The following is a 25,316-nucleotide window of genomic DNA, read 5'->3' on the forward strand; positions in this document are numbered from 1 at the left end:
AACCGTGGCCAGAGTCACCTCTGTTCAAAGTTGGCAGTAGTTGATGCACAGACTCAGAAGCTGTCCAAGCGCTGAGAACAAATGACTGCTTAGTACTCAGCCTTAATTGTCAAACCCATGTCCCTACCTCAAGGCTCATCAGAATTGCAGAAGTAGTAGAAAGACTAAAAGCCAGAGGAGGAAGAGGAAGAGGAGGAAGAGGAGGAGGAGAAGGAAAAGAAAGAGGAGGAAGAGGAGAAGGAGAAAGAGTAGGAGAAAGAGGAGGAGAAAAAGGAGGAGGAGGAGGAGGAAGAGGAAGAGGAAGAGGAAGAAGAAGAGGAGGAGGAGGAATGCTGTTATGAGGACACAACATGACCTCTGCACCATGAATTCACAGAAGCTATGGTTAATTGCACAAGATCAACTCAATAAGATCAGTCAACATTCCAACAAGAATCACTAATGGGACTCAGCGCATTACCAAAAATTAACAACAAAAAAAAAAAAATCAAGAGAATGTAGGGTGGAGAAGAAGTTGTGTATATAGGGGATGGCTAATCATGAGGAAAAGTATTCTATAAAAACCCAAAGAACTGGGCAAGAGAATCAACTCAACTGTCTCACCAGCACTGCAGGCACTGCACATCTACAGGACTTTCCTGTGGGTTTGGGGGTTTCCACTGAAGGATCTCCCAGGCCTAATTTTAGAAGGATTTTTTTTTTCAAACTTAGGATCTCATTAGACTTCAGCAAAATCACAGTAAAAATTAACTTCAAACAAGTAGCAAACAAACAAAATTTCCCTTTTGTTTTCCTAAAGGCAATCCATTGCTTTCTTAGGAAATAGTCCTTAATAATGAAGGGTTTTAAAATGTTTTAAAATACCACAACCAGGACCTGGTGTGTTAGTACATACTTGTAAATGCAGACATTCAGAAGACTAAGGTAGGAGGACTGTGAACTACAGGCCACTAAGGGCACAGTGAGCTCCAGGAGAATCTGAGCAACAAAAACAGGCCCTGTCTCTAAATAACCAGTACTTCATTCAAATATTAAGAACTTAGCTTCTTACAGAAGGAAAAGATTTCCCTTGAGAATTTTTTATGTCCTCTAAGTTTATATGTAACTTTCCAATATAATGAACTTAACTGAGAGGAACACTCTAAACACCAACATTTCCTGTCATACATCTAAGACATTTTTTTAAAGACAGAACAACAACAACAACAAAAATGTGTACATACCTTTTTTCCAAATCTCTGATTTTCTCTCTTAATGGTTCAACAATCTGGAACAAGAATAAAATCAATTTTAAAGCAAACCACTTTTGTCCTAGCTTAACACTGGAGGGTTGCGTGGCATAAAGCAAGACAAATTTTAATAGGGCAAATGATCTATAGAGTAACAAACAGAAAGTCCCCTTACAGAACAGAATGATGTTTGAGTTTCAGAAGCACTAAATAATATCACAAAGGAAGGGAGATTGACGGACACATAAAGCAAAACAGAAAATAGACTAACCTCTTCAATCTTGCTTTCGATCTTTAGTTCACCATTTTCCTGGATAGACCTGTTGAGCAGAAAGCTACAGAACTGAGATCAGGTCAAAGACTTTGTGCCTTCAAGGTATTAGCCCAAAACAAATCCTATTTACAGACCTTCTGCCCATCTTGCTCAAGTCCTGGTCACCAACAAGACAGTATGAAGGAATCTCCTCACAGGTCTATAAATAAGTGGTTTTACCTAACACATTATTTCTATTAAGCTAAATTACCTCACCCATATTATACCCAACAAGAAATTTTATGATGCACGTGTAGAGTATCTATAGGAGTCTGTTTGTCTACTGGGCTTTCTCAGGGATTTAAGACAAAATGGAGGAGTTATTCCAAGTAAAAACAGAGTACCTCTAAATGAGACCTGAGCACCCCACCTCTCCACAGACAGCCACCTTTGTTAGGGGACACACATTGGCACTATCAATCAGATCAACATAGTCCCACCCACTTTACAAAACCAATTCCACAAGAGGCTGCTAGGGGCTGTGGAAGCCAGTTTGTTTCTTGTGAGAAGCTTTAAGATCAAAGCCAACCTGCCCATCACAAACAGCTACTACTGTTCCTGATACTAAGAGATAACAAAGTGGCTCAAATGTTCCTGTAAACAGAAAACTGTTCTGTGTAGCAAATCTGCTTACAGGATGAGTGCTTATTACTCTTCAGCTGATTTTAGTGTTATTTTTTAATTTGATACATAAGAATTCTTACTTGAATCTTGGATCTTTACGAGTATCCCCCCTGCTTATTAATTTAAAAAAATTAATAATAAAGCCAGTTCAGTAATGAATAGCTCTAATCTTGGCACTTAAGAAGCTAAGCCCAGAGTATCATGGACTTGAGACAATCTGAGCTACACTGTAAGTTCAAAAGTAGCCTGTACTTCATTGTAATACCACATCCCAAAAACAAATGAAACAAAATAGAAACAAAAAAGCATGCACACTCAACCTAGAAGGTACCACAAACTTTAACCCCCAAAAGGAAGAAGGTGTAGACAACCACATCTAGTATAGACTACACATCCCAAAATACCCTGAAATCTGAAACACAGTAAGCACCAACAAGAAAATTCCACAGATCATATCAAGTGACAAGTCCAGTCAGAACACAGGCTCACCAAAAGTATCTATAAAGTCACTTTCAGGCTATTTATGTATAAGAAACACAAGTGAATCCTGTGTTTAAACATGGGTCCTAGCTCACACAATTTCAATTTACAAGCAAAAATATTCCAAAATATGAAAAAGAAAATTAAAAAAAACTTTAAAATCTAAACACTTATTTTGGAGATAAGGAAGGCTCAACCTGTAGTTGGCTCCCTGAGGAAAAAGACAACCATGATTTCTCTAAGACATTATCCTTCTAGAAGAGCTGTGCAGAAGACCCTATGTTCCCATTCAAACCACCCAGAATGTACTCTACATGTGAGTAGTAAAAGCAAGTGTCAACTGTATATATCTACGGGAGGAGGGGGAGGAGAAGGAGGAGGAGGAGGAGGAGGCAGGCAGGTAATACTGAGTGGCCATCTTTTCCATCTTAACTTTGCAGAGATAAACACTAAAATCAGATGTATTCCTTGAGAACACCCACAAAAGACATGAAACACACAGATGTGTAAACAGCGTAACAGCTTCATCAAAAAGTACTCAATTAATTCATGATACAACTGAGTTACAAATGAGACTATAAAGCCCAACCATAATGCCCAAGCAATTAAAAACAATTACCTCATGTTAACAAAGTTGCCCCAAACAGCTGCAAGAGAAAGGAGAAAAAATATATATATGTCAGTATTTAAAACTACAATATTCAGGGATTCCAACTCATCAAATTTTAATTTTTAAATGCTATTCAAAGTTCACTGAAAAAAATTAGCATTCACAAAGACAATAAAACATATACTCTGTTTTCAGAAAAATGAAGACTATAAAAAGTAGAAAATAAGACTTCCATGTATTCTTGTAGCTCTGGCATTTGGAATTCAAGGAAATGCTTTGAAAAACATTTTGTCCTCAACATTCTGTTTAAGAAAGATTCATTCCTTTAAAAAAAAAAGGGGGGGGAGGGAAGGAGGGAGGGAGGGAGGGAGGGAAGGAGGGAGGGAGGGAGGAAGGGAGGGAGGGAGGGAGGGAGGGAGGAAAAAAGAATCTCATGCCTTAAAGACCCAGAGTTCGATCCAAGCTCTCTCTATGCATGCTGTTGCTGTAGCCAGAGCCCACTTCACTCAGCCCTAACCCACTTCCTTTAGCCCTCACCCTCTCTGATCATAGGCACCGGACAAGCAGATTATCAACCAGGTGCTTGAGCACAGCTGCCTCTAGTATCTGCATAGACTTAGTCCTGACCCAACAATGACATCTTACCATACATGATCTAAACATATAAAAATCTGGAGAATCCCTAATTCAAAATCTGGTGTCTGAAATTTGCCCAAATGCAAAACATTGAGCCTTGGCATGATGTTACTACAATCAGGAAACTTCAAACCATGAAAGTCAGTTCCATACTGAAAATTATTTAGAATATTGTATAAAATGATCTTCAGACTGCACATGTAAGAAACAAATGAACATTGTGTTTAGAGTCAGTTCCCTTCATAAGACAACTCAAGGACATGCAAATATTCCTCTTAAAAAACAAACCCTCAGCCAGGTGGTGGTGGCACATGCCTTTAATCCCAAGCACTTGGGAGGCAGAGGCAATCGGATTTCTGAGTTCGAGGCCAGCCTGGTCTACAGAGTGAGTTCCAGGACAGCCAGGGCTACACAGAGAAACCCTGTCTCAAAAAAACAAAACAAAAAACAAAAAACAAAAACAAAAACAAAAAGCCCTGAACTCTGGCCCAGTTATTTTAGGTAAGGGATAGCAAACAAGCACCAAAACTTCCCAAGCAAAAGAGGAAGGAAGTAGTAGGGAAAACTGAACTAGCACACTACAGTTGGAAGAAAGTAAGAAATCTGTAATTAAAATAAGATATACTAAATGAAGCATTGCTAAAACTTCTGGGTTTTGTTTTTGTTTTTTCATGCAGACCTGACTGGCCTGGAACTTGCTATGTAGCACCAGCTGGCCCTGGACTCACAGATCCACTTGCTTCTGGATTAAAGGTGTGCACAACCACCCTCTACTTGAATGGTTTGTTTTTGAAACTGGGTCTTATTCTGTAGCCCAAGCCAACTAGACCCTATGGTAATCTGCCTACCTCAAATTTGAGGGTTAAGATTATTGGTATAAGCTACCACATACACCTTACTTATATTCACTTAAAAACTAACTTAAAAACTATCTGCAGAAAAGAATGGCACTATGGTCATTTCCAAAACTGTCCTTGAAGCTAATCCCTAACTCTGATGCCACAAGACAAGTGTTTCAGAATGTCATTAACCTAAAGGAAGTCCCTGGTGGGCAGTAAACCTACTCCCCTATGGAGGACACTCAGCAGTTCAGGAAGTCGAGCAGCTATTGTAACCACTCCGTTTAATTTAGACAACTTCAATTTAGAAACTATTCAGGGGGCTGGAGAGATGGCTCAGCGGTTAAGAGCACTGACTGCTCTTCCGAAGGTTCAAATGCCAGCAACCACATGGTGGCACACAACCATCCATAATGAGATCTGATGCCCTCTTCTGGGGTGTCTGAAGACAGCTACAGTGTACTTACCTATAATAAATAAATAAATCTTTAAAAACTATTCAGAATAGAAACTGTACAAACAGAGGGTACCGTAAACTCATTTCAAGTATAACTGGCAGAAGAAGCTCCAGAACTCATTCTGCTCTGGACAGGTTAGTGCCTGCCTCTAGGTCTTCTGAATGTTTAGTAAACCAAATGCCTCACCTGACCCAGTGCTTCTGGAAAAGCTCTATGGTATCATTGTGTTTTTAAACAAAGGGATTGTCTCAGTCACTGTTCTATTGCCTTGAAGCACTAGAACCAACCATAACTAACACAACTATTACAAAAGAAAACATTTAACTGGGGGCTTGCTTGGCTTCAGTGGCTGAGTCAAACATCATCTTAGTGGCAAGCTGTTGTGCTAACAATTCTCCTTTAAAAGCTACACAGTACTCAGAACTGTACATACTGGTTCATGATCATACAAATACGGTAAAGATACTGCTTAGTACAGAAAACTACTACAGGGAGAAGTCCAGCTTAACCAGTTCTGAGTCCCCTGTACAATATACCCGGTTTAAAAGAGGTTAATATCTAATTCTAACTAAAAACCAAAAATATCTAAGGCTCTGCCTCCCCTCCCCAAAAAAATAACAAGAGCCACAAGTGTGGGTCGTGATAACACCCACAAAAAAAAAAATCAAGTCAATGTCCACCCAAGCCAAAGTTAAAAGCCCACTCATCTACAAATAAAAAAATCATTTAATCACCTCAGTTAAACGTGGCCTTTTTAAACTTAATTAATAAGAGAGAGAGGTTGGAGACCGTACTGTTAAAAGGGCAAGCCCTTCACAGCCTCCCACCCTAAAAAAGCCAATTGGCCTTGTACTACCGGGCCAGTCGTTACCCTCTCCTCCCTGTTTCCCACCTGTCATCCAAAAATGCAGAGGAATATCAATTCAGTGTTATTCTTATTAAAGTGCATTTCAAATTTTTTCAGTCAAACAAATTTGGGTTCCAACGCCCTACTTAAAATTCAACTAAAAAGTTACCTATTCAACACTAATTAACATTATAAAGTCAGAGCCTACTGCTCAGGGCTTTTCTGTTAGTTGTTTACTAGGATAAAAAGGACAGTCTTATCCAGATACGGTTTACCATAAAAAAAGTTAGAAAATCCCACAGAGACAGGTTTTTTTCGTTAGCCCTAAAAATTCAGACAAAACTATTGAACATAGATAAATGTTTTGCCTCAGGCCAGCCTTTTTTTTATTTTTATTTTTATTTTTATTAACAACAAGGAGGAGATGTAGTCTCCCCTCCCCCCAGCCTGAAACCTGCTTGCTCAGGGGTGGAGCTTCCTGCTCAATCGTTCTGCCACGCCCACTGCTGGAACCTGCCGATTTGCTGTTTGGAGCCATACACGTGGTCACCCTGCTACTGGTCCCCAGGACTATTTGGTGGGAATCGGGCCCCCTTCCCCTGCTTCATAACTGCGTGCAAAACAGTAAAATTGAGCTTTGATCAAAATGCCTGTCTTAGCTGCATTTCTTTCTCTCGCCGCCTAGCCCCTCTTCTCTTCCAGGTTTCCAAAATGCCTTTCCAGGCTAGAATCCAGGCTGTGATCTGCTGGCCAGACACAACATCGAGCACCGTGCTAGAGCAGTAGCTGAATTACATTTTGATCTTTAAGCAGAGAGGAGAAAGAATGGGCTTGGCATGGACTTTTGAAACATTAAAACCCATCCTCAGTGACACGCTTCTAACAAGGCCACACCTTCCTAATCCTTCTAATCCTTTCAAAGAGTTCTGCTCCCTGGTAACTAAACATTCAAATATATGAGCCTATGGGGTCCATTCTTACTCAAACCAACACAGCAACTTACTGAAGAAAGCATTTAAGGGGGCGAGAAAGAGGGGAGCTTACAGTTTTAGAGGGTTAGTCTACAGACCATCATGGCAGGGAGCATGGCAGCAGGCAGGCATGGTGCTGAAGCAGTGGCTAGGAGCTTGTCTCTGACCCATAAGCAGAGTGAGAAAAATACTAACTGGGAATGATGTGAGTTAAAACCTCAAAGCCCCACAAACAAAATCAAAATAATCTCATTTACCTAAATAAAAAAGTAAAACATAAAATCAAGAAGAAGACTTACATCTGAAAACTATAAAACATTGATGAAATAAATAAGAAAAATCCAGATACCTTGTTTTCATGAATCACTGTTTAGAAAGACTGCTGATTGTTATATTTTTTGACTTTATGTTGTGAAATAACTGGATTCTTAGATTCATTTTAATGTTGTTTTTTGGTGGAGTTTGGGGGACTTATATGTAAGATTACACTGTCTGCAAACAGTTACTTTAAACTTCTCTTTTGACTACAAGGAGAGCAGAAGTGACTTCTGAAGCTGGGCACAGCCAGCCTGGTGCTGCCTCACCTGCTAGGACAGTCAGTCTGGGGCCAGTAACCATGGAAGAACTCTGGACAGGGAGTACGTGGGCACACTGACCGCCAGTGCCGAGTGTCATTCCAGAGTTAGCCAAGTAGCCTTGTGCTGGTGAGTCTTCCCAGTGGCTGACTTAATCTGAACAAAGCTCCAGACATGAATTCCCAACCCACAAAGGCCAATACAATATAATGGTAGTTAAAGTGGCGAAACTGCCTGAATCAGAGTAGAGCTGGATCCATCACCCCCTTTAACTCACAGATATCCAGATATCATTTCCAGTACCAAAACAGAAGCAAATATGGGCTGCATTACAACCAGCCCACCTCCCTCATTAAAAGCAACCAATTCACATAGGCAGACCGTCTTTAGACACAGGAGGGAACAAGCCATCTCGACCACCAAGTGAATGAGGTTGCTGACAACCTGACTCATTACTCCACACTGCCATGGAACATCAGCTGCTCCTGGGGAGAAGGGGCCTTGCATAGTTTCAACACCCCAATAAGGCAAAGACTGTATGGTATAAGCATGTAATTAAAACCATGGGTAAGCTCTAATGGCCCAATTAAAACCCTCTCCCGCCTCCAGCAGAAGAAAACATCCAACAAGTAAGAGCAACAGTGAACTTCTGGTCTACCTAGACAAAAGGTTCAAGACGCTGGTTTTCATCCTTCAAATTGAGAAGGGGAGGAGATATGCCGAAACACAATAGCTTCCCTTTTCTACTTCCTACTACAGACAGAGTTGAGGTGCTAAAGGTCAGGCAACAGGAACCTCACTGAATAGGACTGTCCACACTCTAACTGCAGTCTCCTCTATCCTCACAGAGCAGGTCTGTGTGTATGTGCAAATAGGTTACCTCATGACAATGGTAACTGAAAGCTGGGACTGGTATGTTCTGTGTGTTTTCTGCACAACAAAAGACTTATCAGACTTCCCTGTGTCTCTAGCCTGGCCCTGTAGGTCCCAACCTCAAGCCAGGCCCTGCTGATAAGTCCTGAATCCCAGTTACAAAACCTATCAGTAACTCATACCCCCTATGCTTACATCATGAACTCCTACTGCTATGGTTTGAATTTCCCTTCAAAACTCATGCTGTAATTTAACTATCATTGTAATAGCAGCCTCTCTAACCGAGAGTACCTTCTGATTTCTTCCATCATACTTGCACATCCCATCCTCAAATGAGCTGTATGTCAACACAGGTGGGTCTTTCTAATGGAAAGCAGAGAGATGCTGAGGCAAGCTCATCCTGCACCATTCCTGAGTGCTAGGCTGTGCATGATTTAAGGCTGCTGACTATGTGAAACCACTGTACTACACTCAGCACAGCCAAGTCCTGCATGACCACTGCAGGCCAATGTTCGCTCCACGCCTTTTGCTCAGGTGGCTTTGCCTCTTACTACCCAACTAATTTACTTTGTAATGCTGCTGATTTCTTCTCAGATATTAGAATGAGCATTTCCTGCCTGCCAATGTGGGCTCTCCAGGAATCCTCCATGTCTTTGGCATCAGACTGGGATTGCTGAGGCAGCAGCCTTCGAGAACTAAGCAACTACCAGGTCCTTGGTCTTCTCTGGTGTGATGCACCATTCCCAGAGTATTGATTGAGCAAGCTGGTCTAATACATTCTTTTTATAAATATAGTGGGGGTGGGGGGACCTATGAACCCTAATTAGTATAGATGGTAATAAGAACTTTAAAACAGCAGACCTTGGAACCCCTGAGATAGGCTTTAAGCTACAGTTCCATTGCTAATCCTGGATGCTGTAAGAACCAGTTTACAGGAGCAGAGTTCTCATGCTGGAGCTCCACTCATGCAAAGGCTTCTTTTCATTTAAATGAGGATACAGCAGGCTGTACATCTACCTGAACTCTGCAACCAAGAGAGGAATGAGATACGCTCTTCATGGAAAGCTTTTCTCCATATAGAAAGATGGCAAATCTCAGAAAAGCTGATGGTCTAACACCATCAGCACACTAGAAGTGTTTAAAGGTTGTTTAGAGAGACAGAATGCAAAGGCTACCTGGGTGACTCATGCAGATGCCTAGAGGGAAGGCACCTGGGTTGGCTAGAAAGGAAACAGACCTTCCAAGTGTCCTGGGTTACCTGAATATTCACACTGCAAACTAAAACTAAATGTCTGAAGTAACCAGGCAGTGGTGGCACATGCCTTTAATTCCAGCAGTAGGTAGGCAGAGGCAGGTGGATCTCTGAGTTCGAGGCCAGCCTAGTCTACAGTGAGTTCCAGGACAGCCAGGGCTACAAAGAGAGAAACTCTGTTTGAAAACCAAAAAAAAAGAAAATTCTCTGAAGTAATGTAAATTTTCCATAAGCCCAAAACCTTTCTATCCAAGCTGCAAACTGCCCTTAACCCTTAAGAGCCTAGCTCCCAGACTATTCAACTTAACTTTGAGCTCAGCAGTAACAGGCCCATAGAGAAAAAGCTTGCTGGAAATGAGCCTTAATAACAGGTATGTAACTAATTTTTAGATCTGGAACTGAGCGTCATTCTGTCTGCAAATCTCGGCCACAAAGACACATCATTTCTGCCATCTGCAGGAGGACATGCATGGGTCTTAGGTCCATTTCCATCCTGTGTCATACTCAAAATTCTAGTCTGTGGAATCTCCTCTTAACACATACACATCCCAAGTCTTTACACCTGAGAAGATCAGAGAACACCATCAAATTTGGTGAAGACAGTAGGAAGAAACAGAAAGGAATACATCTAACAGCTTGTCATCTCCCAAAAGCAAAACTACTTTAAAGAACCAGGTCTGGTGGTTTATATCTAAAACTATAGTCCTTAGGCTACTAAGACAAGAGGATCATAAATCTGTGGCCAGTCATGCTATATAGCAAGTTTCTGGGCTACATGGTGAGACTCAGTCTAAAACAAACAACAAGTAATTGATTTTGCAAACATCAAGAGACAAGTATCAAGTGATAAGGAATATAAACTCCCCTTCATCCTATCCAAAGTGCCTCAAATACCAGCACATATCTGGGTGGGTCAGGAAATGCAACCACAGAGTTTCTCTGGCTTTTGCTGGTTGAACAAGTTTGTAGGATAACCCTAGGACATGAGGCAATATTTTCTCTCAAAGAATGAAAATATACCTCCCTTGATGCTACTAAAGGAATATTATCTCCTTAGATTTTCTTATGAAACTGGAATTGTTAAAAAGAGAATGAGAAAGGAAAAAAAATCTGTACCTTAACAGAGGAGGCACCCTAGGCTCATTTTCCACAGGGGTGGTCATCAATATGGACAGACCCTATGTGACACAGTTGTTCCTGGACATCAAGCTAACAATGTGCCCTGAAACTCACTAATAAGTCACGGGGGTAGGGCAGGCAGAGTCAAGTATGCATGGAGATAGGAGTGTTGCAAGAGAAGGGGTGAGACCAAGAGTAAGGAGGAAAGGGAAAGGGACGGGTGTGAGTAGTGGGAACAGAAGGCTGCAGGGGGAGGACTCTGAAGAGTGGAAGGAACTGCAATCATGGGGCAGAGCAAAGGCGGTAGGAATGAAGGGGAGGTCTCTGGAGGAGTCAGCCATAGTAGAACACAGCAGGGTACATGTGTACAGCAGGGCAAATATACATAGTAGATTTAATTTATCTCTTTAAAAAGCAGATTCATTTCCACCATGCTCAGAATAGCCAAGGGTCCTGCAGATGTAGTGCACAGTGGCTGAACAGATAGCTACTGTTTGGTTAAAAAAAAAAAATGTAAGTATAATGAATAAGGAAAAAAAAACTAGGAATGGTGAATTTCACTTCTATAGGAGGGAATCACCAATCATGTAGAATTTGAGCAAAGAGTAGATGAAAAACAGAAATCTGAAAATAACACTCCGAAAGTGGCATTTTGTGGAAATATCCTGAAATGAATGAATGTGGTAGCACTGGGGAGAGCTAGAGATTAGGTAGGTTTTGTAGAGTTTTTAAAGATTATTTCATTGAGTTCTCAACTCCATCCAACATGGCATTATCCTTACAAATCTCTTACCCTTTTCAAGGACTCACTACCTTTTAATGAACTATAGTATCTGTAGGATCCTTCAAGAAAGTGACTTTCAACCCATGGGTCATGACGCCTTTAGCAAACCCCTATCTCCAAAAATATTTACATTATGGCTCATAATATTAGCAAAATAAAGTCATGAAGTGCCAACGGAAATAACTTTATGGTTGGGAATCACCACAACATGAGGAACTCTACTAAAGGGTTTCCACATTAAGGAGGAGAACCACTGCTTGGGATGGCAGACAACATTTGGGTTGTTAAAACTAATTAATTAAAAAAAAGAGAGAGAGAAGGGAATTGTTTCTATACCCGAAAGTTAATTTCCCTGACATACTACTGCTTTGCATGGAACATAGGTACTGTACATACTTGTAAGATGAATAAATACATGCTTGCCTCTACAATTTTCTTTTCATAATATATAAAAATCAATGAGTTATTTTTCTAAATAAGTTCTAATGGCAAATGTTTACACAATTCATCAATATATCATTTTATTTTCAATTACACAATGCACAATAGTAAAAATCTATTTTTTTATATAGGCTGTGGATATGGACATGAGTGCACACATCTGGTCATTTTCTATTAATGTTATATATTTTTAAAATTTAGATACATTTTACAGCCCATATGCTATGCGTGAAATGGATTGTGGTATAATAGTGTTTGTGTTTAATCACTGTCCATGATAATAAATGAAGACAGAAAACAATACAGCTCCTGACAAAATATGTACTAGGTAAATAAATGGACTAAAGTACAAAGGTATTGATACATGTTGAAATATAATTAGCCTGTCATATTAAAGGGAAAATAAAAGATTAGTATCCCTTTAAAAAAAAAAAAAAAAAGAATATGTCTTTTATTATCCAAACTCAAGGAACTGAAGGTATGGAGAATCTGATCTAGACAAACTGACAATAGCCCACCCAGGACCACCACAGTGTGCAGCTCCCTCCTCCCCTTTAACCATGTCAAAAGTCCAGTGAAGGAAGAGGCTGCTAGATTGCCCACCATTAAGAAAAGAACAGGTTAGCCGGGCGTGGTGGCGCACGCCTTTAATCCCAGCACTCAGGAGGCAGAGGCAGGTAGATTTCTGAGTTCTAGGCCAGTCTGGTCTACAAAGTGAGTTCCAGGACAGCCAGGGCTATACAGGGAAACCCTGTCTCGAAAAAAACCAAAAAAAAAAAAAAAAAAAAAAAGAAAGAAAGAAAGAAAAGAAAAGAACAGGTGAAAAAGAAAATACCTTCAAACTCAATTTAACCAAATCTAGTTCTCCCTGTTATCCATGGTGCTAGGGTTTCAGGACTCCTCTCAGGCATGGAAAATTCACAAATGTGCAAGGCCCCAACCCCTTGTATTTGTATATGACATAACATATACTTTAAATCATCTCTCAATAACTTAATACAATGTAAATATTAAATATTATATTTATTCTTTTTGCTTAATCAGAAGAAAAATATATGTATATTCAGTACCATTTTTTAATATCTTCAATCATGGTTGGTTTTATCTCTAGTAGGAATCCACAAATATATACCACAAATATATATACTATACCCCCTGCTCCCTCCTATACTATCTGCATCCCATTAGAGCTGCCTCAAAGTTACACTTCTCTCAGGATTTATAACATTAAAAGCTTTCACACCTACCTCAGGACCATTGGGATGGCTGCCATAACAAAAGAATGAGCTATGGGTTGGTTGTCTATCTCAGTGGTGGGAAGAATACAATACATCTGCTGTGGGAAAAACAAAAACAAAAAACTGATGGTTCCTTAAAAATTCAAAACACAGTATGACCTGGACCAGAGAGATGGCTCAGGAGATAAAGTGCTTGCCACAAACACTCCCAGGAACCCACTTTAAAAAGGCTGGTGGGGTGGCACACAGCTGTAATCCCAGCACTGTGCAGAAGCCTTGACAAAGCTCAAGGCCAGTTAGCCTGAAGTACACAACACAGCAACAGAAACAACAAGAGGACTTTAAAACAAGCTAGAAAGAAGACTGACTCCCCAAAAGTTATCCTCTGACCTTCAAACACATACCAGATTGTGTACACAATCACCAAAATAAGTAAAATTGTATTAAAAGAAAAAAGAATTACAGGGAGGAGTGGGAGGTAAGCATGAACAAATACATTGCATGCGTTATGAAGTCTCAAATAATTAATAAAAAAAAATTGAAAGCAAGTATGCTCTTGCAGCATCATATTCCACAGTTTAAAAGTGGAAGCAACCTGCATATTTGTGATCTGATGAATGAATAAACAGAATATGATAAATAAACACAGTGGACTATCACTTAGACTTAAGAAGAGAATTCTAATGCTATAATGTGGATGAACTTAAGTAAATATGCCAGGCAAAGATACACACACATTCATACACACACTGTGTGAATGCATGGAAAGGAAGCTCTTTCTATGATCATATTCACACGATATAAAGCACAACTTCCTGAAGCTGGAGAGAGGGCTGGGGGAGGTAGTAAACAGGTTTGCAGCATAAGTTAGGGAACATAAAAATGTCCTGGGGACTGGATATAAAATCATGTGAAAATACATAGCATTGCTGAACCATATATTTGAAATAGTTAAAACATAGGCTGGACCAGATCCTAAAAGATAAAAACACAGCTATAGTGGTAAATTTTATGTTATATAGTATATTTTATCATCTTTTTAAAACAATCCTACCTAAAAGTTAAAAATGTCATAGGAATTTTTTGGTCCCTACATGATGCAACACAGTCACTGCCAGTCTAGGCCAGAGCAAAATATATAACTGCTGTATGCCTCAGTTTCTCCATCAATAAAATAGAGTACAGCCCCAATCCAACTCCTCACTTTAAGACACCCAGGTGACTCAGTGGGCTGTCACTCCTTCTCCAGAACCCATTACTGCAGCTATAGGGGTGAAGAACACAGCAGGGTGGCACAGAATGCCTCACTGGGGTGCAGGGAGGTATTGTACCATATGAAGAACCTGAGACAGCCACTGTGGCTTTTTAAGTAATTAAGGTACACTGGAGTAAAGACAACAGGGAATTAGAAGTAAACTATACAATCACAAAGGAAACTAAGAGAAAGAAGAAGATCCCAACTTGGTAGAGTCTCCTTTAGAGAACCCTTTACAGTTAGTTCATGGTCTTCCCACAAGACCTTATCATTAGCGCCAATGGGCATCTCGGGTATCAGATTAAAGCTGAGCCACCTCTATACCTATGCCTGCTGCTGCTGCTGACGTAACCTAGCTGCCTTCTCCCTTCTTTAAAACAAAGACAAAAATGAAACCCCACCACCTACAGTATTTATGTCAATGAGAATAGTCATGTTCTGTTTCCAGTTTCTGAAAATGCTATAAAAATGCTCAAAGATACTAAAAATTCCACTGCAAGATCTTAACACCCTGACAAAACTGTTTTTCTTTTCTAGCACATTCAGATTCTCTTTGAAAAAAGGCTGTTTGAAGAAGCCAAATGTTTTCAGTTGTTGTTCTATTTTACTTTTTTATTTTGGTTAAAAAACTCAAAATAGCTAAAAGAGGAAGGTGAAGGTCAATAAATCTGAAAGTCAGTCTGTGCAGAGCTTCAGTTACCCTTCTGGCCTGCAAATCCCTTCATGTAAAACCCACCCCAGCAAAGCCTTGGTTTCTGTGTTACTCATCAATAAAAGCCTTCAGTTCTTTAAACATATTGGCCTTTTCTGCACAATAGATTTTAAGTATTTATTTATCCCTGGAAAACATAGAGCAGACATTTCATTTTGTAAGGGAAATAGCAAGGGTTATCCTGAAGGACAAATGAAATCACTTTCCAAGAGGAGACAGTCCTAAATGACTGCTCTTGCCTGCCCTTGATGCTCAAGTCTACTCTCCCAGGTGTCCTTTAAACCATCACATTTGCAGAATATAAAGACATTTTTTAAAAGGCAAAGGTGTGTTCAGTGCACACAGAGAATCTGGTAACTTGTCTCAATAACTAGAAGCTTACTCATCAGAGCTCTGTGTGACTTCACAACCAACATTCCTGGATTTGTGAGTCAGCTCAGGCAGCTGTGACCAAGTTCCACAGACTTCATGACTTATAAACAACTTAACTGTGTTTCATACAGGTCAGAGGCTAAGAGCCATGAGGATGAACGAGCTTTTGTCCTATGAGAGAGAGTTCACAGATCATGGATAGCATGTTCTTAACATAGAGTTACATGGTAGACTTGCAAACCAGATCTCTGGGAAATCAATATTCATGAGGCATCCAATGCTATGACCCAATCACTTCCCAGAGTTCCACTTTCTTATCTGAATTCCAGTCCATAGTCAGTCCACAGCTATGGCCTGTAGTGCCAGGGCTAAAACCCTCCAGTAGGTCTACCACTACCAGCAGCACCCACAAGCGGAAACATTCAAGGCAGAGAGGCCAATATGAGGTTCTTGACCAAGCCCACTGATCTTCCATGTGCTACCTTTGTGGACCCCAGAACTCAGACCCATATCCTGCCTCATATCCAAATGCTGTCCATCATGTGACCTGCCCCATATCCAAATGCTGTCCATCATGTGACCTGCCCCATATCCAAATGCTGTCCATCATGTGACCTGCCCCATATCCAAATGCTGTCCATCATGTGACCTGCCCCATATCCAAATGCTGTCCATCATGTGACCTGCCCCATATCCAAATGCTGTCCATCATGTGACCTGCCCCATATCCGAATGCTGTCCATCATGTGACCTGCCTCATATCCAAATGCTGTCCATCATGTGACCTGCCCCATATCCAAATGCTGTCCATCATGTGACCTGCCCCATATCCAAATGCTGTCCATCATGTGACCTGCCCCATATCCAAATGCTGTCCATCATGTGACCTGCCCCATATCCAAATGCTGTCCATCATGTGACCTGCCCCATATCCAAATGCTGTCCATCATGTGACCTGCCCCATATCCAAATGCTGTCCATCATGTGACCTGCCCCATATCCGAATGCTGTCCATCATGTGACCTGCCTCATATCCGAATGCTGTCCATCATGTGACCTGCCTCATATCCAAATGCTGTCCATCATGTGACCTGCCCCATATCCAAATGCTGTCCATCATGTGACCTGCCTCATATCCAAATGCTGTCCATCATGTGAATGTTGCCCTTGTCCTGAGAATGCACTGTTGGCCTGTTTCTCTGAGGCACTTGGCACTCTATCTTAACCAAGTTCTAAAGAATGACATGAGAAATAGGAAACTATTGATAAAACCCTGCTTCTGATATCAAATGTGTGGACTTTTCCTATTCCAGGAAACCACTCACCAACTCTCTAAATGCCAACCTGGATTCCCAACAAAAGAATTTATCCTGCCACCAGGACCTCACAGGCAAAGGGCTTTAGACTATGGAGCTGTTCTCATCTGAAAAACCTTCTGCGATCTGAGACTTTCTGTACATCAGACTAACTGCAAACCAGGAGTTCCCGTGAAAACATTCCTGTCACTCAGAATATTCCAAGGGTTTAGGACAACTGTGCTGAGACTCCAGAACAAAAACAAATATATCCTTGTATTCTATCACACCAAGCTTGAGACACTGTCATTTACAACACAAAGGGCAGCTAACATCCCAATAGACTCTCAACAAATGAGAGGAAAGTGTATTAAAAACTCAATGGAAAGGCATATCAACAGATTTCAAACATCTGAAACAAAAAAAGTACAGATTAAAACTATGAGGAATAGTGTTAGGTAGTGTCTTAATTAGGTGTTCTATTGCTGGGAAAAGACAGCATGACCAAGGCAACTTATAAAAGGAATCATTTAATTGTAAACTTATAGTTTCGAAGGACAAATCCACAATCATTGTAGGGAGCATGACAGCAGCCAGGCAAACATGTCACTGAAGCAGTAGCTGTTGAGCACTTACATCTGATCCACAAATTAAAGATAGAGCAAGATTCTGGGAATGGCTTAGGTTTTTGAAACATCAAAGCCCACCACCAGTCCAACAAGGCCACACCTCCTAATCCTTCCCCCAAACAGTTTCACCACCTATATGGGAACTATTCCCATTCAAACCACCAAAGGTAGCTAGCTAGCTAGGCAGCACTCATATAACAATCCCTGAAGCCAAGAGAAGAAAGATTAAGCCCCATCTCTGGCTCTAGGTAGAGACTTGTCCTTCTAAATGTCTCCAAATTATACATTACAAAGACACTGTTGCTTGCTTCCTTAAGAGTTAATTCAAATGGGCCTGTCAATCACCTGGCCAGAAGACCACCCCTTCACCCTTCAGGAAAGGTGACAACAATAACTAACCCTTTAACAAGATGTATGTATATGTACATCCCAGAGTCCTTCCCTCCAAGCAGGTGCTTACGCAACCTTACTGCTAAGCCCTCTAAGGCAGCCAGCTTGTTGGAGTTCTAACTCAAGTGTAGCCTGTTTTCTCTCTCTGATTTCCGGATACTGGTCAAAACCGGGACACTCTGGGCCTTTTTATTATCTCTGAAGAATCTGCCTCTGCCTCCTCACTCTCCCTCAAGTTGCTTCATTACTAAGCCTGCCTACTTTCTGCAGTCTAACTCATAAACTGTAACTTCTTTTTCCCCCTCTCAATTTCCAGATACTGGCCCAAATCCTAATCAACTGAAGATACTGTTCTTTCTCTAAAGAAACCCCAGCTCCACAGTGCAATTATGTACAGCCTCCACCACTGAGCCCCCTCCCTACTTTCATGACTTTCTCTTTTCCTCTTTTCTATCCCCCTCTTCCCAGTTGCTGTGAGGATTTATAGCTTGCCTGCCTTGTTGTTTTCCTCTCTCTAATAAAATGGTCCAGCCCGGCAGTAGTAGCGCACGCCTTTAATCTCAGCACTTGGGAGGCAGAGGCAGGCGGATTTCTGAGTTTGAGGCCAGCCTGGTCTACAGAGTGAGTTCCAGGACAGCCAGGGCTACACAGAGAAACCCTGTCTCCAAAAAAAAAAAAAAAAAAAAAAAAAAAAGGTCCTTGAACTTCTTTTTGAGTCTATGTTAAGTACTTTTATCAGTGAATCTAAAAGCCCACAAAAGGAAACTATGATTCCCATTTTCACACTTGCATTTAAAAAAAAAAATGCAAATACGTCCCTGAGGTTAGGGCAAGTCTCACAGAGCTGGGGGAAGCCTGTACAGAAGTCTATCAGTTGCAGCAGTATTTGGAACCCTACGCTCTCTGCTAGAATACTGGTCCAGAAAAATAGAGCACTGTTCAGAGGATTACCACACATCAATAAAAACGGGTGGCCTCCACAAATCCTCACACATCTTTTTATTACCCTCTCTCATCTTAACAGAATGGCAGAAGACATTTCTCTTGCTCTAAAGCCAACTAAATTTTGGCAACAGCAGTCACCTACTGGAAACTAAAACACAGAGTAAGAGAAAAGGGAAGGACACAAAGTTCGCTTCAGAAAGATAACAGTAAGTGCAGAAGGATTGACTAAATTAGAAAATCACCACCTGCAAACCTCCAATATAAACAGTAGACCAGGCAGGAGAACCAGATACTTGCTGCCTCAAGAATCACCTTACAGTGATGTTTGGGACATGCACTTGTAAGTGAAGCCATGTGACAGCTAGCCCTTCCAATCCATCAGGTTTGGATCACCAACAGAAGAACCAGCTCAACACTACTTGTCCCCTGATAGATATCAGTTAGCAAGCATTAATTAGGAAAACCGTTTTTGGTGCTAGACAACCACTATGCCACTGAGCTATATTCTCAGTCCATAATAGAATGTACAGCCAAATTTAATAACAACAACGAAGCAATCAGATGAACCCAAAATTGAAGTGTTGTATAGGACAAATGATGTGGGCTTTAAATTTCAGAAATGGCAAATGTTATAATACTTGTGCGCATGAGCGTATGAGTGAGTATGTGTGTGTGTGTATAAGATCATTCCAGAAATTTATGAAACATAGCAACCAAATGAAATGCAGAGGATCCACAGACTTGCTGGCCAGCCAGCCTCGCACATCAGTGAGAGGCCAGTCTCAAAGACAAGATGGAGTGGAACTGAAATGCTCCATCACCTTAACCATGGCTAATTGCCAAACCAGATGAAGAGAAACCCAGAGGAACCACTTAGCTTATGTTCACATCAGTACACTGGCCCAAACAAAGGTGAGGCTCAGCATGCCTGCCTCATCCTTGGCAAGCTGTGGGTGTGGCCACTACTCAAGGCCATCAAGCAGAGAGGGCACCAGGTAGACCTTGACATTTTCCAGAAACACTAGAACTGGCTTCACACTTCTCAAACAATACTAGAAGCTGGGAAGGAATAGGAAATGTTTCAAATCCTGGAAAAAAAAAAATTCTTTTCTGGAATTCTACCTTCACTCAGTCTCTAAAGTGTCAAAGTACCTGATTAGAGGCAGAGCCAAGCAGATGGGAACATTGAGGCTGGCAGCCTATCCTCATCCACACTTCCGGAAAGTGCCAACACAAGGATGCCTAATACTGACAGTCTAGACAAAAACAACTGGAAAAAAAAAGTAAAATCAGATCTTACACGGAGAGAGAAAGTACATTTAAAAGGGGGCAGGAGAGATAGCCAAGAACAAAACCACAGGACATGGCTCTCCAGCAGCATTCAGTCACACACACAAACACCAAATGATCAAATATACTGTGTGGACATACGTATAGGGTGAGCAAGTGTATGGTGGAGGGAAAAGAAAGCAAACACCCGATCATTTTCCAAAGAATGAAGTCATGAATTTCAGCTTCATCTGAAACAATCAAGAAGCATAAAATACAGAAGTATAATAAGACCAAAACCATAAAAATTATGAGCCAGAAGTAGGGTGTCTATTGCTAAGTGCAGGAGGATGGTAGCAGATGAGGCTGTTGACTAACACCTTGCAGAGGTTATCTGACTACAAGCCTTGCAAAAACTCATCAGATCTTTTTCAATTCTATCCAGGCCAAAAACCAAAAGCACTATGGGCAAGCATTCTGAACCTGTGCCAGCTACATGGAAGGTTGCAGTGAATTTCAATTCATTCCCTTAGGGAGTTACCGGGCTCTTTCAATGTGCACTGCCTTAAGAACTACATGGCCTGATGCAAAGGATAGGAAAAGAATTAAAGTGCAATGTTAAGTCAGCCTAGGGTGACATACACGAACTACCCTGGCCCAGAAGTTGTATGAGAGCAAGGACAACATGTCTACTGCAGCAAGAGCAAAGGCTGGGAAAAGAAGACAACGCAGACAACTTGAGCTCTGCTGGAAGAAAAAAAGTTATAGAAAGCAGACTAAAGATGAAGGTGTTATAATTGGGAGTATTTGTATATTGTTACATAGAGGTAACATCAAAGTTCTATTTTAATAGGAGGATAGGATTATTAGTAAGGAGAAACAGAGATTAGAAAAACACAGGCATATCAGAACTAGATGATAAAACTTCACTGCTAAAGACAACACGCTTTGGCTGCAGGACATAGAGAAATCAAGCTGGAAATGATATGAAACCATCCTCCCGCCAAGCGGTGGTGGCGCACACCTTTAATCCCAGCACTTGGGAGGCAGAGGCAGGTGGATTTCTGAGTTCGTAGGCCAGGCTGGTCTACAGTGTGAGTTCCAGGACAGCCAGGACTATACAGAAAAACCCTGTCTCAAAAAAAAAAAAAAAAAAAAAAAAAAAAATCAAAAACGAAACCATCCTCCCTGTTAACTACATTTCATAGTGGCAAAGGGTGTTACACAGGCTCATAGGGGAGATATGTCCTGGATGGTATCCTTGCAAGCAACCTCATGCTATAATACCAACCTTCCATGTAAGATGTGTCAGTGTTGCAAGGTCACAAAACTTACAGAGAACAACCCAACTGCCCTGGATTGGTTTGAAGCCTGCCCCACAAGACTGGATTCAGACCTAGCACTATAAACTTGGTTAAAAGGCCATGGCTCAGAAGCAAGCTCCAGGGCCAAACCTAATACTGTGTTTGGTTCTGCTCTGCTAAGAAGGCACCTTGTCCAACTGCTTCTAAATATGTATGCTCAGACCCACAGGTTAGTGTTGCCCTCGACCTTGGCCAGAGTAACTTCTCTCTGCAGTTAAGAGATCTGTCACAGTGCAGACAATCAGTCCCTCCAAGTGCTCAGCTCTAAACAAGTCTCTATCATCAGGCAATATCTTAGTGAACAGGAGGAAAGAACAAACCAAAGAGCTGAAGGATAGGGAGGAGCGCTGTGAAATACTGTCTTTAGGAAACAACACAACCACTGTAACCATGAACTCACTGCAGCTGCAGTTACCTACACAAGATCAAGTCAACAAGATGGGTCAACATTGAACAGGCAGCAGTAACTGAACTCAGTGGGTTACTAACAACAAAAAAGAAGGGGCTTTGGGTATCTAGAGGAAAGGGAAGGGTGAGTTGGGGTGTATATGAAACATTGTTTACATGTAAATTTGTCAAATAATAAAAGGTATTTTATTTAAAGAGAAACCACAGGTGCCACCAGACTACATTTCCAGCATCCTGTTATGATCAATCAGCAGCTCTGTAACATTTTCGTGGCAAAGCAACTCAGACTTACTGCTACCTCTCATTACTAATATTGTCTCCAACCAGCCTTTAAATCCTCACAGTATACTCAGCACCCATTCTCTGAGCTGCCTGCTCTAGTCCTTGCCTGCCTGGGTAGCCTCATTGTTGTGCTGCGATCTGACACTCCCAGAACACTGCTCTTCCATGCATTACTACACTACTACTATTTGATCTTCAGTGCCAAAGGACCTCCGCAAGTGCTGCTCTTTCTGGAGCATTCTCTCCTGTTAACCCCTATATATCCTTCATTCTCAGCTCACATCCTGGCCTCTCAGGGAATCCAACACGCTTGATTTCTAACCCATCCCCTCCCACCACATCAGTTTGTAAACTTAATCTTTTTTGACATGAGTACTGGATTCATGACCTTCTCTTTCCAAGCAAATGGTTCTCAGCGCAGTCTCCCTCAGAAGGACTTCTGGGTTGCTGAAAATCTGAAGCCACCCCAGACTACAGAGTGAAACAAACAAAAGACAAACAAGAAACTACTCGCTAAAGTAAGCTATTGAACATGGAAATTATCAGGCCACATCCCAGGCCTGCTGAACACAGAACAAAGTGTTTTAAAACCCCACTGGATGACTCTGATGCACTCAAGAGTGTGCTGAACTACTGGGTCTATGTTCTGTACCATCAAGGCAAAACCCTGATGTTTCTGTACTTCATGCTGTGCCTTGTTACCACTGTCTACAATTGACAACGTTAACGACTGAGCGAAACATGATGGTCAAATGAAAACTCTTGCTATAGCTTCATAAATTCCCTATTTATCAATTCTAAACACCTATGCCTCACTTCGGTATCCCTCCCTAAGTAAATCAGCCCTGAAACTGCTATCCAGAGACCTGACTTATAGACCCAGATCACTGCCTTTCGGGCTGGAATGAATCTTGGCCCTCTAAGATTGATAAAGGTGCTAATCCCTCATGTTTTTAATTGTCTCACCCATAAAACACTGTTAATATTCATATTTACCTGTATTACCCCTGGCAGGATAAGAATCATACCTATACATACAGTTAAGCACTCAGCTAACTTAGGCATTACTAATAAAACAGTAATAATTACTCAGCTGTAAGAGGTCTTTTTCTTGAATCATCATCTTCAACACAGAGCACACTTGAAGTTAATTCTTCCTTCCTTGCTGAAATCAATCAAATCTACCAAGCCACCCAGATCTAAAACTTCTCCTAGCAACCAGAAGCCTTTCCAGAGCTTCCTGGCTGCTGCTGCTGCTGCTGCTCCTCCTACTCCTACTCCTCCTCCTCCTGCAACAGCTGAGCTGTAGCAGGCAGTCTGCATTCTACTAACTCCATCATCCCATCAGCTGAACCCACTTTCCGAAGTACCTACTCACCTGGGACTCAGACCCTGGAAACGCGATCACTTATGTTTGTTTGTAGTATGTTTGCCTGGGTGGCCAGGATTCATAAGGAGCTCACTCTGAGAGCTATTTTTAGCCCAATTTGGTACTTGGTAAAGTATTAATAGCTGTTATATCCCAGTTGCACAGAGCAAAAACAACAAAAACAAACAAACACCAAAAAACTGGACTTTGCTTCCTCTGAGAAGCTGAGGGCCCCTCAAGATAAACAGGCTAAGGATCCAATGACACCCGCCCCGCCCGCCCCCTATGTTGTGCCTCCTTCCGCGACACGCTGGAGGAGTACCTGGTGGCGCGGGAGGAGAGTGGGGAGCGGGAGTGTGAGACAGGATATCAGAGCATGGCCACACAGGGCATCCACGCAGAATGGCAACACTCAGCTGCTGAGTAATTTTCCTGCGGAGCAAACAGTCGGAGCAGGGATCCTGCCAATGGCTATAGTATTTTTATCCTACTTAACCAGCACCGTCCCCAAGGATGTCCCCGCGCCGCACTCTCCAGGTTCACCCTAACCCTAACCCTGGGTGCTGTGGACAGCATAGCGCCTCGGGTCAGTACGAGCTGGCGAGCGCTGCGAGGTTGGCCGAGTCCGCAGTGTCTACGGCTCGGGGAACGTGACCACCGCGTCCTGGGCAAAGGCCCCAACACCGGCCACCGGTCCGACGCCCGGCCTACGCGGAAGCGGGCAGCAAGCAAAGCGGCCAGCGGCTCCACAGCACAAGTTCAGCCTCGTGGAAGCGGTGAACCGGTCCCCGGCCCTGAACAGCCTGCCGCTCGGCCGCAGCGCCCGCTCCCCGCCGCGCGGGAATGAATGGGCTCCCGCCCACCGCGCACGCACTCACAGGCGGCGTAGGCGAACAGCGCGATGCCGAGCAGAAGCTTCATCCTCCTGCGGTTGACTGAAGAGACAAGGCGCAACAGCCCCTTGCTCACCATGCCCGGGAACCGCACGGGTCCGGGGCCTGCCGCGCCGGCCAGCCGCAGCACAATGCGCGGCGGCCCGAGCCCCGCCCCCGTGCACCAGCCCCACCCCCGCGCGCCGGGCTTCCTGCCGGCTAAACCACTGCGCTCGCGCGGCTGGGTCCCGGCCTCCGGCTCCGCCCACAGCCGCGCCCCGCCCTCATCCTCCTTTTCCCCGCAAGCGCAGTGTGATGCCTGAGTTTTCAGGATGGTGTCAATCAACCAGGGAAGGGTGGGCACAAGTGGGTGGCTCGGAGCGCGCATGCGCAGCCCAGTGTGCTTGCCAGCTTTTCGCTGCTAGGGCAGCGTTCGACGCTCGGCGCGGATCTCGGAAGTTCGCCTGCAACTTGCAGGGCGCTTGCGCGTTCTTAGTCCTACATGGCCGGTAGGGCTGTGGCCTCTCGCTGTTGGAGATGAAGAACTGGTTGCTGTAATTGGTGTGTCTTGACAGTGAACAGTTGAGTTTCTATGAGTGCGGGGCTTAGGAAGTTGCTTGGCCTTCTTAGCTGTTCTTTTTGCAAGGCAGGAAAGTGATAAATCCCAAACGGGCCGGTGAATCGACAACACTTTTCTTCATTTTCTTTATTTTAAAGATAAAGGGCATATTATCATGAAGAGGTTGCTAATCGTTGGAATTTGGGACAAACCACACTGCAGTGGAAACAGCAGAAATGAGCAGGGATCATTTCTGGTACAAAGCGTATGGGAATGATTTCAGAACAACAGACACTTTGCCTGATC

The 25,316-nt window shown here is 42.4% G+C and overlaps 1 protein-coding gene across 5 annotated transcripts in view; it reads right to left on the reverse strand.

The window, feature by feature from the left end:
- The window catches only part of Uxs1 (UDP-glucuronate decarboxylase 1), an 84,573-nt gene extending 59,894 nt beyond the window's left edge, over nucleotides 1-24,679 (reverse strand). Inside the window, exons 1-4 of one of the 5 annotated variants that reach the window (XM_021166509.3) lie at nucleotides 24,458-24,679; nucleotides 3,266-3,293; nucleotides 1,501-1,549; nucleotides 1,224-1,267 (exon numbers count right to left, since the gene is read on the reverse strand). In XM_021166509.3, the coding sequence (XP_021022168.1) occupies nucleotides 1,224-1,267; nucleotides 1,501-1,549; nucleotides 3,266-3,293; nucleotides 24,458-24,551 (215 nt within the window). In that variant the 5' untranslated portion in view covers nucleotides 24,552-24,679. Of the gene's footprint in view, nucleotides 1-1,223; nucleotides 1,268-1,500; nucleotides 1,565-3,265; nucleotides 3,294-13,298; nucleotides 13,388-23,304; nucleotides 23,328-24,457 lie in introns of those variants that run through there. The other 4 variants (XM_021166421.3, XM_085836887.1, XM_029477466.2 and 1 more) reach the window with 4 other exon arrangements.
- Nucleotides 24,680-25,316: the final 637 nt, after the last annotated feature.

This window comes from Mus caroli, unplaced genomic scaffold, assembly GCF_978045245.1.
Source record: "Mus caroli unplaced genomic scaffold, Mus_caroli_1 scaffold_1, whole genome shotgun sequence".
Lineage (NCBI taxonomy): Eukaryota > Metazoa > Chordata > Mammalia > Rodentia > Muridae > Mus > Mus caroli.